Source organism: Gopherus flavomarginatus, chromosome 15 (genome assembly GCF_025201925.1).
Source record: "Gopherus flavomarginatus isolate rGopFla2 chromosome 15, rGopFla2.mat.asm, whole genome shotgun sequence".
NCBI classification, from domain to species: Eukaryota; Metazoa; Chordata; order Testudines; family Testudinidae; genus Gopherus; species Gopherus flavomarginatus.
In genome coordinates, this window is record NC_066631.1 from 14209327 (window position 1) to 14221993 (window position 12667).

At 42.5% G+C, this 12667-nt stretch overlaps 1 protein-coding gene and 1 gene segment (V, D, J or C); both read left to right on the plus strand.

Moving 5' to 3' along the window:
• LOC127034965 (immunoglobulin lambda variable 8-61-like) overlaps positions 1–12667 on the plus strand; it is a 67078-nt gene that overhangs the window by 17479 nt on the left and 36932 nt on the right.
• LOC127035040 (vacuolar protein sorting-associated protein 29) lies at positions 348–10219 on the plus strand. Of its 2 annotated transcripts, XM_050924538.1 has the most exons (4): positions 348–426; positions 7112–7303; positions 8725–8960; positions 9705–10219. In XM_050924538.1, the coding sequence occupies exons 1-4, from the start codon at positions 424–426 to the stop codon at positions 9820–9822; spliced, it is 549 nt and encodes a 182-aa protein (XP_050780495.1). In that variant the 5' UTR covers positions 348–423; the 3' UTR covers positions 9823–10219. The 2 variants fall into 2 exon arrangements, with proteins under 2 accessions (XP_050780495.1, XP_050780496.1); XM_050924539.1 differs by lacking the exon at positions 8725–8960.

The following is a 12667-nucleotide window of genomic DNA, read 5'->3' on the forward strand; positions in this document are numbered from 1 at the left end:
CCCCGCCCGCAGCCCGCCCCGGCTTGTGGCAAGGGGAAGCCCTTGCTGGTAGACACCTTTCCACAGGCAGGGACACATTTTCCCGGGGGGAAATGGCTGTTTCCATGGCATCGTTACATCACAGAACCCCGCTGTCTCGAAGCCCGTTGCCAGGCCCACGTGCAGGGGGTTGGGTCTGAGAAACAGCTGGGGAAGGTGAAGCCAGCACCACACCCCGCATGGTGAGGGCAAAGGGCAGCACCACCCCGGGGCTTCACTTTCCTCAACGCGCATGTGCTGTCTCCCCACGCTCATAGGCCAATTTGCGCCAGTCCCTGGGCCGTGGTCACGTGCTTCACGCTCTGCCCTGTGATTGGCTTGACGAGTCAGTCTCTGCCCGCCGGCTTTCCCGGAAGCGGCGACTCGAGCGGAGCTGGGGGCAGGATGGTGAGTGTGGAGGCCCGGCCGCGCTGTGGCAGGAACCGCCCGGGCTCCCGGTGTCTCTGAGGTGGCCAAGGCGCGAGGCTCGCGGCAGACACGGCCCGGGCGGCGCCCCCACCACGGGCTGGGCTGGGCTGGGCGAGCCGGGGGGGCTGAGAGCCACTGAGCCAGACCATCAGCCCTGCAGAGTGGCACCCACTTCAGGCTGGGGGTGCGGCAGCCCCGGTGTGTGAGCCCCCTGCCGGGGGGGTGGGGATAGCTATAGACCGGAGTGGATCTGCACACTCCCTCCCACACACTCAGCGCTTGGCTTCACTTTGCCTGTTTCCTGCTAAATGTACCTAGCAGGAGCCATGCAGGAGAACCTGACTAAGCCTCATACTTTCTAATTCACTCTAAAAAATCCCCAGTCCCTCCCGAAAGGTTTCTCTTGGGACCGAGGTGTAGGGGGATAGTCTGTACCTTTACTTTTACCAGGTCTAGCTAGAAGTTTATTTTCTTTGGTGCATCATCACCAATATAAACTGGCTTTCAAAATAAAGGATCTGTGTGAGGATGTATCTGGAGGCCCTAATTCTGCAACGCCATAAGCATGTGCATAACTTCACTGTCCTCAGTAGCCTGCTTGCAGACTGTTGACCCGCTCCCTTGGTTAAAGTTGCAAGCTGGCTTTAAAGCTTCGCAGGGTTGGGCCATTAGTTTTTAAAACATTCACTGGTGTTAATTCAAAATTCAGGAGTTTTGGGCATCAGGGGGAAGGCTCCTAACCGTTTATCCAAATTAACAGTTCTAAAAGAAACACTTGAATGTGCTTTCATATTAACTTTGTAAATTTAAATTTCTTTAAATTGTGTTGGTTGCTTTAATGATATTTAAAAAAACCTCATTTTGGAATTACAGTTGTCCAGTTTCCTGGAACAATGTAAATCCATGAACTATTAGCTTGTGTTTAAACTGCTATTTTTGGGTGCATTTTCAGATTTGTCAAAAGGTGATTTATCCTTATGTGAAATTCAGGGGATAGGAGTCGGGGCACTAAAAAATAGCTAGCTGACTGGAAAGTTACAACACAGGGCCTGACTCTTTTGTTGAGTAATAGTCTGGAAAGCTCTTCCAATATTGTTTTGAGCACAGTTGAATAAAACTGTTTAAAAAAAAATTTTTTTTCTTCCATAACATTCGAAATTCATTAATGATTAATTGCAGTTTCATTTGGCTAAAGATTATTTTCCCTTTCTGTTGCGTTCTTTTGTTTAACATTGTTCATGTTTCACACTGTTTTTTCATTTTCCCCTTGTCTGCAATCAACTTCTTCATTCCACTAAGGCTGGGCACAGAGTAAGTTTACTCCGCTTGGCTCTTGCTAACACAGGTGATGGGTGATTGTCAACGGTGCTGATGTTAAATAGGTACTGATACACTGTGATTTGTCATTATAATAGCTTTTTAAAGAGAGGTGTGTGAGAGATTCAGAGCAATGGAAAACTTAAACTTTGTAAAAAAAATTCCCTTCTTGGATTTTTTTCGTTTGACCTGATTTGTCATCTTCAGACATATCCTGAATATTTAAATTATTATCTTGCGAGTTGTTGCTTATTTGCTTTGTAATAATAAATGTATATTGTCACAGAGAATATGCTTTGGGTAATATATGGTATGTCTGGAAAGATCCTAATGCTATTTGGGTCAATAATCGTTGTAGGAAAACAAAATTTAGTCCTACTGTAATTTTATGTGAATATAGTCTTTAAGATAGCTAGGACTCTTCATACCACTTTAGTCCTGATGCTCTCTCCCCCTGCTTTTTTCCCCTAAAAGAGGAAGTCCCAGGAACCTAATATCTCCGTCTCTATTAAAGTTAGAATGCCAAGTTTCTTTAATAATAAAATGTGTGGCAAAAAGTGTCAGACTGCGGTAGGAGCCAGCATCAGAATCATAGAATGTCATGGTTAAGAGGGACATCAGGAGGTCATCTAGTCCAACCCCCTGGCAGATTTTTGCCCCAGATTCCCTAAATGGTCCCCTCAAGGACTGAGCTGACAACCCTGGATTTAGCAGGCCAATGCTCAAACCAATGAGCGCTCTCTCCCCTGGATTCATTTACTCTTCCATAAATATCCAAGCTTTTTGTTGTTGTTGCAGTTATTTTGGCAGGTGGGAACTTGAATCTGGTCTAGGAGCAGATAATCCTGGGTGTCTGTCCATCCATCAGTACGTAGTAGATCAAATTCTGCTGTGACACTCATATAGCTCCATTGTCTCCAGTGAAGTTTCATGTCTCTAATTAAGCATAGTTTGGCCAGGGGTTATGTGTATATAACTCCAACTAGTATTATGTGCATACATCTCTCGAGTGTTGAGTAAAGGCCCTAAAGGTTGCCATCCTGTTATAATAATAATTTGCAGTATAAAATGAGCTGTTTAGGATGTTGGCTTAAAAATGGTGTCAGCTCACATGGCTATGCTGTCAGTTTTTCGTCGAGCTTGCACTGGTAGCCCCAGTGTATTAGCTGAAATAATTTTGGGTTTAAAGTCTCCTAACACAATTGATTTTAGTGTAGGTGAGGCCAAAAATTTTTTTTAAGCTTTCTCTCCTCTCATCAATGTTTTAAAGTGAATTTTCTACCAGTAAAAGTTGTCAGTATGTCTGGCAATCCTGGGGAATAAACACTACCTAAAGAACAGGTACAGAACAGGCACTGGCAAATCAACCTTCCCCTGCTACCTTACCTATATACGTCAACTCTGATCCAGACTGGCCAGCTGTTGGCATTCTAGGGTAGTTCAGTCTTCATGTCCATTCAGTACTTTGTGTCTGGCTGAGACTATCCATCTTCTTGTTCCTTGAGTTAATCCTGTCAAATGAGGTCTGCTCTGAGTCCTCTCCCTCCAAAGTGCTCTCTGTTCAATGCTCTATCCTTTAGCACACCACATGCTAACGTGTCTTCCATTATGACATCCCACCACTTCTTCCTGGGTTGGCCTCTGTCTTTTTCCTTCAGTCTTGCTCTGTTGGAGTCTCTTACCCCCATAGTTGTCAGGACTGCACTTTATGTGATCAAACCACCTGGGCCAGAATGCCCTCACTTTTCCCAGCTTTGTGTGTTACTGTAACATACGCATTCCTCACATGGTTTCTCTTGCTTACTGCACTCGTCCCGCTCAACATTTGCATTTCTGTGGAATGGATCCTTTGCTCATGTTTCTTCTTTATTGCCCAATACTCAGTGCCATACATTAAAATGAGATGGGCCACAGTTTTACAGACTTTCCCTTTTCAGCTTACTGGTACCTTCCTGTCACAAACTACACCCCTTATCTCTCTCTCCATTTCAGCCAGGCTCTAATTTCATCCTCCAGTTTCCTGGATTCTGGAATGCAAATACTTGAAACTTTACATTTTCAGTCTTGTCTGCCCATCAAGTTTCAAGGATCATTCTTCAGTGTTCATATTATTGAAATTACATACTATATACTCCCTTCTGCTTATTTTGAGTCTAGATCTCTCCAACAAATCTCTCCATTTCTCAAAATAGTCTTCCAGACTGTCACCTCGGTGCCCAGAATGATAGCATCTGCACTACGTGCACCGCGGTGCCTCCTTCTGGATGTTCCTTGTGCGCATGTCCAGGATGAAGATATACGAGAAAGGGCTCAATGCTGATTCTGGATGCACACTACCTTTTACCAATAGTTTGTTTCACCAATGAGTTCTGGCTATTGACATTTGCATCTACATACATGGCTTGAACAAAATGCACACAATTTTCTTTCCTATACACCACCAGAGGACATCCCTTGGAACTTTGTTAAAGGTCTTTTGCAGCTCAGTAAATGCCATGACGGTATTTTCCCACTAGCTGCTTTACCGCAAAAACTGCATCTGTTGTCAGTCTTTCTAGCTTGAAGCCATATTGATTTGTGCTTGTATCTACTTAACGTCTTAGGATATGTCTACCCAAATCCAGTGGGGGTCAATTTATCACGTCTAGTCTAGACACTTTAAATCAACCCCTGAGCGCTCTCCCATCGACTCCTGTACTCCGCTGCCGCGAGAGGCGCAGGCAGAGTCGACGGGGGAGTGACTGCAGTAGATTCACCGCAGTGAAGACACCATGGTGAGTAGGTCTAAGTGTGTCGACTTCAGCTGCGTAACTTAGATGGATCTCTTTCCCCCCAACCCCCCACAGGCCTTAGTCTCTTATCAATGACTCTCTCCAACAGTTTTGTTGTATGACTCATCAGCTTTATCTCTTTATAACTAGTTCTGTTGCCAGTGTCACCTTTTTCCTTATATATTGGCCCTAAGATGCTTTCCCTTCCTGCTGAGACTGTCAATACGATTGCTAATGCAGAAGGTCATCTTAGCAACAGGAACATCTGTCTAGAGGTGACTAGGGACCAAACCTCCTTCACTGAGGACACTAAAACTCATCAGAAATGCTTGCTTTTGATAATTTCTAATCGGTGCTGGATTTAAAAGTTAAAGACCCCGTGTCCCTTTACCAATCTCCAGAGCCATTCCACCCACTCACGCACCCCTCCCCAGTACTTGGGTAGTTTGGACACTTGCTCAATCAGGTTTTCGTAACACAGTGATAGAAACACCTTAGGCAGTCTGCACTTGTGTTTACACCATTGCTAGCACCTATGCAGACACAATGTGATAGTGTAAATGGGACCAAGGTTAATTTACAGTGTAGCACTGACATACCATACAGCTATCTTAGTAATTGATATTGCCCGTATCCGCAGCACCTGTGTGTACGTACAGCACCTAACATATTTTAGGCACTACCTTAATACTAATAAATACTACTACTGTTGGAAGAAGAACAAGAACCCTAAGCTTAATAATCAATTTTATTTATCAAATTAATAGGGGTGATTGTTTTGAGACTCATTTTTCCTTTGTTCTAATGGCATAAGTTCTTTTGCTTCATAACCCTTTTCCCACATTTGTTGCTGTATAATCAAATTAAGCTTGATGTACTGATGCTATGCTCGCATGCATTTGGTTTCTTAATTAAGCTTAATTTACAAAGTCTGTTGCATCACATTGTTGGCTACATTTATAATCAAGGATTAAGTTTAAAGGTATGATAAGGGGGACTTGATCAGATAGCTGGCAGTCTGCTGTGTGTAGATGGGAATGGTGTGTTACAGCCTAAGATAAATTTTATTTTATGTATATAGTTGTTGAAAGACAAATTTAACTTCTACTTGATACATTAAATACATATGGAACTGCCAAGGGAAACTTAGTAGCTTAATCATCTGGTTGATCTCCATCTTACTATCAAATCTGTTTTGTTGACATGAGATACATTCACTGTCCAGTAGATTTGCTAGAGTTGATTTCTGCTTGCCATATTCATACAAGTTAGTAACTGAAGAGACCTGTTAGTCTTCCAGGCCATCATTGTTTCTTGCACTACTAGCTGGCCACTTTGAAAATTTTTCACAAATGGCCATAAGCCTCGGACTGCACTGAAATAAAGGCTTATATGTTTTTATTCTTTTCTAGGACAAGCCTACACAATTAAGAACTCTGTATGGTTCACATTCTTGATTCTTAATACAGAATAGCAGAATTTTATTGCTTCTGCAAATTTGCTATTCTATATTTTTTGTGTGATTACACACAAAAAAAATCCAACTATTTTTTGCAAATGGGAGTTATTCTGCCCTTTCCCCAGGATGCAAAGGAATGAGGTGGTCAAATATATTGTCCTGGCATGCTAAAGCTACTATGCTGTTAATAGCCTATAATCTTTAGAAGCCATAACTTTATTTGGGACATACACAACTTTGTGGATCTGACTAACTCATAACCAGGGTTGTAACACCAGGTAGGGAATAAACAGCAAGAGCTGATGGAAAAACTGGAACCAACTGGAATTTTATCTGTGGTTCTTATCACCTTTATGCTATTCATGTGTCTCAGTGTTGAGGAATTTGAAATCATTATATAGAAGCAAAATTGTTTCTAAATAGACGTCAGTTTTCAATGAAGAATCAATTGCAGCTTGAATCTCTGTGCTGAGTAAGTGGTATCCAGCTGAAGCCACTTGGATTGACTTTAGTTGGAATCCCATACTTTGCACAACTGCAGAATTGAGTTGTTGGTATTCTGCGTGCAGGGTCAAGGAACAAGTCAGATCTAGCAGAAGTGTGCAATATTTATCGCAGCAAGGGAAGGATTAAAAAGAATATTTTGGAAATCTTCAAAAACGCAGTCTCTGCTTTTAAAGTGTTTTCTTCTCCTGGCTCTTATCACCAGCTTCTCATTCACTGTAAATGTGTAAATAAATATCATGCTGTGATAGCTGCCAGTGAGGAATGCAGGCTACACAAATGTAAGTATAACAGAATCTTAGTAGCCCTGCTGCAGAATTTGAGATTGAGAAGCTGCAGGGTTTCTAGGGATCTGGCCATATTTTATATGCTGGAACAGCCTCTTGTGCATCGGTAATGTTCAAACTGCTGTCAGTGGCTCATGTGTTTGTGGAATCTTTTTGTCAAATTGTCAGATCATCCTGAGTAGAAATGAATTTTGTTTTTAATCTCTCGTGAAATCTTCTTACTAATGGACAGTCAGTCAAAACAGGACAAACAGCTGTTGAATGTCTATAACTATTTTGTTGATGTAATTTTTAATATTTTTTCATTATCTCTGACATCTAATAAGTTGGTGTTAGTATTAGGAGACCTTCACATCCCACATCGATGCAACAGCCTGCCAGCTAAATTCAAAAAATTGCTGGTTCCTGGCAAGATCCAGCACATCCTCTGCACAGGAAATCTCTGCACCAAGGAGAGCTATGACTACCTCAAGACTCTGGCTGGGGATGTTCACGTTGTCAGAGGGGACTTCGATGAGGTAATGGCCTCTCTAAACAATGTCTGTGTGTGTGTGTGTCTAGCAGGCAAGGGTAACATTTGCATGACTTTATCTAAACCACTTAACTTCAGTGTCATTAAGATGGCGTTAGTCATTCTTGCATTGGGTAACACACTGGGGACAAGAAACAAACAGCACTATGTGATTATGAGATCAGTGACTTTTAAAAGTTTAGTTCTCCCTCCATATGCAACAAGAGTAAATCCAGCTCTTGGATTTGTGCATGTTTGTATAATGCAGTTCAGATAATTGTATTTGAGTCATATTTGTATAAAAATAGCTAGACTTCTGGCTCTGTTTTCCCTCACTATTGCCAGATTGAAGACCCTCTGATCTCACTTACTTCTTTTGCAGCAATTGTGTGGTGTTTGTTTTTGTTTTTGGTAACACTATAACTAAGGTTAAGTTTTTGTCAGGGATATTTGTAGTAAAAGTCAGGGAGAGATCACAGAAAATCCACAAAAATTCACGGCAGCCCATGACCTGTCCTTGACTTTCACCACAAATCTCCTTGACAAAAGGGAGAGGCGGTTTCAGCACCCACCTCTGCTGGGGCTCCCGGGTCCACCGCCACTGTGGTGGGTGGGAGCTCCGGAGTCCCCCTGCCTGAACAGCTGGTAGCCGCAGTGTCCCCCAGCCACTGGCCATGGGTGCAGTTGCAACTGGGCAACTGCGCCTGGTCCTGGTCCTGCCAGCCGTGGCTGGGAGCTCCAGCCCCAGGACAGAAAATGTCACGGATTCCATTACCTCTGTGACATAATTGTAGCCTTAACTATAATTAACTTGGAAAGACCAGATTTTTATTGGTAAATGTGTATATGGTGAAATTGATGTATAACAAAATAAAAAATACTTATTTCCATTGATGATTGAAATTTACAGCTAGGCAAAATAAGAAAAATGCTGCTTGAGAATTTCCTAGAGTTTTTGATTTTCAGGATATTTATTTTGTATATGTTGACATGATGTTGGCAGCTTGTGTTCTAATGGGTATAACGCTTTAACTTCTTTAATGACGGTGTATGTTGAAATTCAATAACTTCCTGCAACTGTAAAAATAAACATTGATATCCACCAAAACTATTTAAAAAAATATTGAATTCTGCCAAGCCTATCTGTATTTAATGCTATTTGGGAACAGCAGGGTTCCCAAATGTTAAGTGTTTCTGTAAACTTAGCCCATTCCCACCAGCTTCCAGTCTGTTCCTTGCAAAAGTATTCAGTTGACTCCTGCCTGGGTATGGAGCCAATATTGAGTGGATTCTGCATGATGAAGCTGAGAAAAATGTAGTTGCCCATAAGGGTATTACTCAGTCATTTGCCCGGAATGAATACATGCAAATGGACTTTCTGCCAGTGAAAGAGTATATGTAACCTGCGCTGTGTGTGCTTATTTTTAGAACCTGAATTACCCAGAACAGAAAGTTGTAACTGTTGGTCAGTTTAAAATTGGGCTGATCCATGGCCATCAGGTTATTCCATGGGGTGACATGGCCAGCCTGGCACTACTGCAAAGGCAGCTGGATGTGGACATTCTGATTTCAGGGCATACACATAAATTTGAGGCATTCGAACATGAAAACAAGTTCTACATCAATCCAGGATCGGCCACGGGAGCCTATAATGCCTTGGAGATGTGAGTTAAATAAGTTTGGGGATCTTTATACTGCACCCATCACCGTAATATTTGAGCACTTATTTTATATTTGTATAGTTCTGGTGCGCCCATGACGATGATACTTAGATGTCTGTCTTAACTGTTTGTGATTATAAGAAGCTTTAGATACTGGAACAATACTTTACCTCTTCTCTTTAGAAAGCTTAATATATGTATTGTATTCTTGAATAATTTCTCCTAGGTCTAGTGAAGGAAATGCCGAAAATGGCTGCGCAGCATTTACACACATTTGTTATTGTCTATTCCCTTTGAATCCCAGGACTGGAAAGTTCTGAAAAACTAAAGCCCCTGTATTCATCTGTATCAAATGAAATAGAGACAACTGTGCTCTGATGTTTCTAACATTCCCCTTCAGTGATATGTGCCAGAGATGGGACAGCTTCAGTGGAAAAGATATTTTGGGGAGGGTTCCATGCTAACATAATGCACTGAAATTACCAAAAAAAGTTTTGCTGTTGATTTCAAGGATTATTCTAGTGTAACTTCAAAATCCCTCTGCCTGCGATGAATTGTAGCTGCAGTTTTTCTAAGTGTTGTGTTTTCCATTCTTCTGCAGTAGATCACACTCGCAATGCAATTTTTAAATCAGATTCCTTGGGGCAGTTCACGAGTTGTCTAAGTTAGGGTCTGTTAAAATCTAACTGTAATGCTGCTACTTCTCTAATTGTCAAATGTATGAACCAAAATGATTTGTCTTTGCAGAAACATCATTCCTTCATTTGTTCTGATGGATATCCAGGCGTCCACAGTTGTGACTTATGTGTATCAGCTCATTGGGGATGATGTGAAAGTAGAAAGAATTGAATACAAAAAGCCCTAACGCAAATCAGTCATGTCCACTGGTGCTTTTTTACCGTGTCTCATTCCTTTTTCCCGTCAAATCGACTAACTAAACCATCGTGATCCACAGACTTTATTGCAACACTTTATTGGACAGTTTACACACTAACACAATCAGTTTTTAGTAACTACTACTTGTAAGCTTATTGTAAACCTTAAGAGTGTAATTCGTTTACAGTACATAATTTCCAAGCACACGTCACACACTGAACTATCTTCTATGTATAAAATGGCTACGCTTGTAAATATCTAGTGTTACCACAGCTGTTAAGACTGACTGATCTCACGTGCATGACTAGATTGTTGTAATTTGAGACCAAACTTGTTACATAAATTATTCTAACCCTTAATATTTAAATAAACACTTATCTCATCTATTTGTGTCGTTTGCTTGCCATGAATATATTTTTATGTATTGTGGATCGGGCTGGAATTGGAGCATAACTTCTCAAAGTGCTTAAAGACCATCCTAGCCATTAAGAAGTCTTAATTCATTTAAAATAGCATTTATTCAACCTGCATTTCTGATAAAGGTGACTGTGTAACATGTGACTTGGCCAGAACGGATGAATAAGATGCAGACCCCATGGTTAAAGTAAAACCTGTATTAAAGTAAAATGACTTCCTGTATTAAAGATGGTTGCTGAACAGCTTCCTACCCGAGCTAAACTGCAACTAATAGTCTGATTTATGTCCCTGCATTAGCTATATAGGACAAGGCAGCTCTATAAAGAGGAAGCTTCCTGTTGCTTCTCACCTGCTCCCATAAGCCAAAAAAAGAATTTTTTTCATCTTTCTCTCTCATTCCTCTTGTAAGGGTTAAATGCCCCAGCTAGCACTATTTCAGTCTGGGCGAGGCACTGAAGCACAGCACGTCTGGTCTCTGCTACCATAGAGCTTTTAGCATGGATACTCCCCTGCCCCCGCTGTGCAGAGAAAAAGCTGCAAAGGCATCCCCTGAAATCATCCATAAACATGTTAGACTTGACCTCAGCGAGCTCTAGGCCATCTTTTCTGAACACCTCAGGGAAGCGTGTGAAATCTTGCACTGAATGACCACCAAAGTTTGGAGGTACTTGGCCATCTCCCTGTTTCACACGCTCCTGATCAATCCAGTGGTTCTCTGCTTTATCTGCCTCCAAATGATCTGACCAGAGAATCCTCACGTTGTCTAAGCAGCGTGAAATCCCTCTTTATCCTGATGACTAGTTTGACAAAGTTCTTTTCTACCTAATGGGCAATGCTGATCAGCCACGGGTAAGAATGAAGAGTGCAGAAGCAGCAGTAGTATGTGCTGCTACATGTGGCCCCAATGCGTGATGCTGTCATTTAATGCCAGAGCCATAGAGAAGAAGTTACTTTAATCACTGCCTCCTTTGCCTTTGTGTAATGTTTTCCCCTGTGCCTTGCAGCTGATAGCATCTGTGATGCCCAATGAGTGAAATGAGATGCAGCAAACCACAGAATCTGCTGAAGTATCTTTGCATTAAGTGCTCTTGGTATTGTTCATGTTTCTGTTTCTTGAAGATTAATTTGAACAGAGTTTGCATGGTTGACCCTCTTCTGCGTCTGAAAATAGATCTGCTGTTATATTAATCTGAAACCACTAGGTGCCACACTCTCTCCTCAAATCCTCTCTTTTTGCTCTTTACTCTGCAGCAGGCTGCTTGTTCTGATTCATTCTGTGGTATAGGACACCTCTATCTCCCATCTCTCCCAAATGCATTGTAGTTATCAGTTATTATTTGTATTACCATAGCCTCTAGGAGCCCTAGCCATAGACCCCAGTTTGAGAGCTGCTGTGCTAGCCCGTAATAGGGTTGTTATTATAGGGAAAGCAGTGCCCAGTGGACACTTCACGCAAAGTTGGCTCTAAAAGCTTTTTTCCTTTTTCTACAGTGGGGTAAGTGAAACTGGAAGTCAGTTAATCCCACCCCATGAGGATTTCTAGACTCAGGCAAGTGAACTGAGAATGAGATATGAACCTCATTCACACCAGAGGCACTGAAGGAATTACATTTTCTTCACACATCAGAGAGGATCTAATAATTTATCTGTGTAGCAGGGCGCTGGTACAAAGGCACCTAATTGGCCCCTGCCCAGTCAGCTCCAATCAGGAGAAACAGATTGGGGCTGATGGAAAAGGTCTGATGCTGGCTGAGGGTTGGCAATGCATGTGGGCCTGACAAGCCAAGGACTATAGAGGCTGGGAGGGAGTCAGGAGGGAAGGGGCAGGCAGGGAGACGTCAGGGAGGGAACTGAAGGTCTCCTAGCTGAAGGCTGCCTCTGCCTGTAAAGGAGGTGACTAATCCTGTAAAGCTTGTATATAGACAGACACCGGTGGTGGGAGAACCTTAAGTAAATAAAGACACAGGTGTTGCACAACCCTGAAGCCTCTCTGAGCCTTATTGGGGCAGCAAGTGGGCTCCAGGAAGAGGGGTGGGTTGTGAACCCCGTTACAAACTGCTTTTCCTCCCAGGTCCAAAGCATTCCCTTATTCTCCTCCTCCCTCTAGGGCATCAGATCACTTTCCATAGGCAAAGAGAGCTGGGGATGGCTATCTCTGGGATCCCTCAACACCACCTCATAGGCTAGGGCTGTGCTGGGAGGCAGCAGGACCTGCTGTTCTGACCCCAGATTTGTCAATTACACTGTGTGTGGCCTCAGGCCAGTCAATTCACTCTGTGTAATATGGTGGAATACTGCTTCCCTAAGCACCCTGGAGGAGAGTTGGGAAAAGTAATTACTTATCACTTCTACAGTGCTTTGAACGAGTAAATAATATCAATATGAGATGGGCGGAGGAGTCACTAGTGACGGAGGAC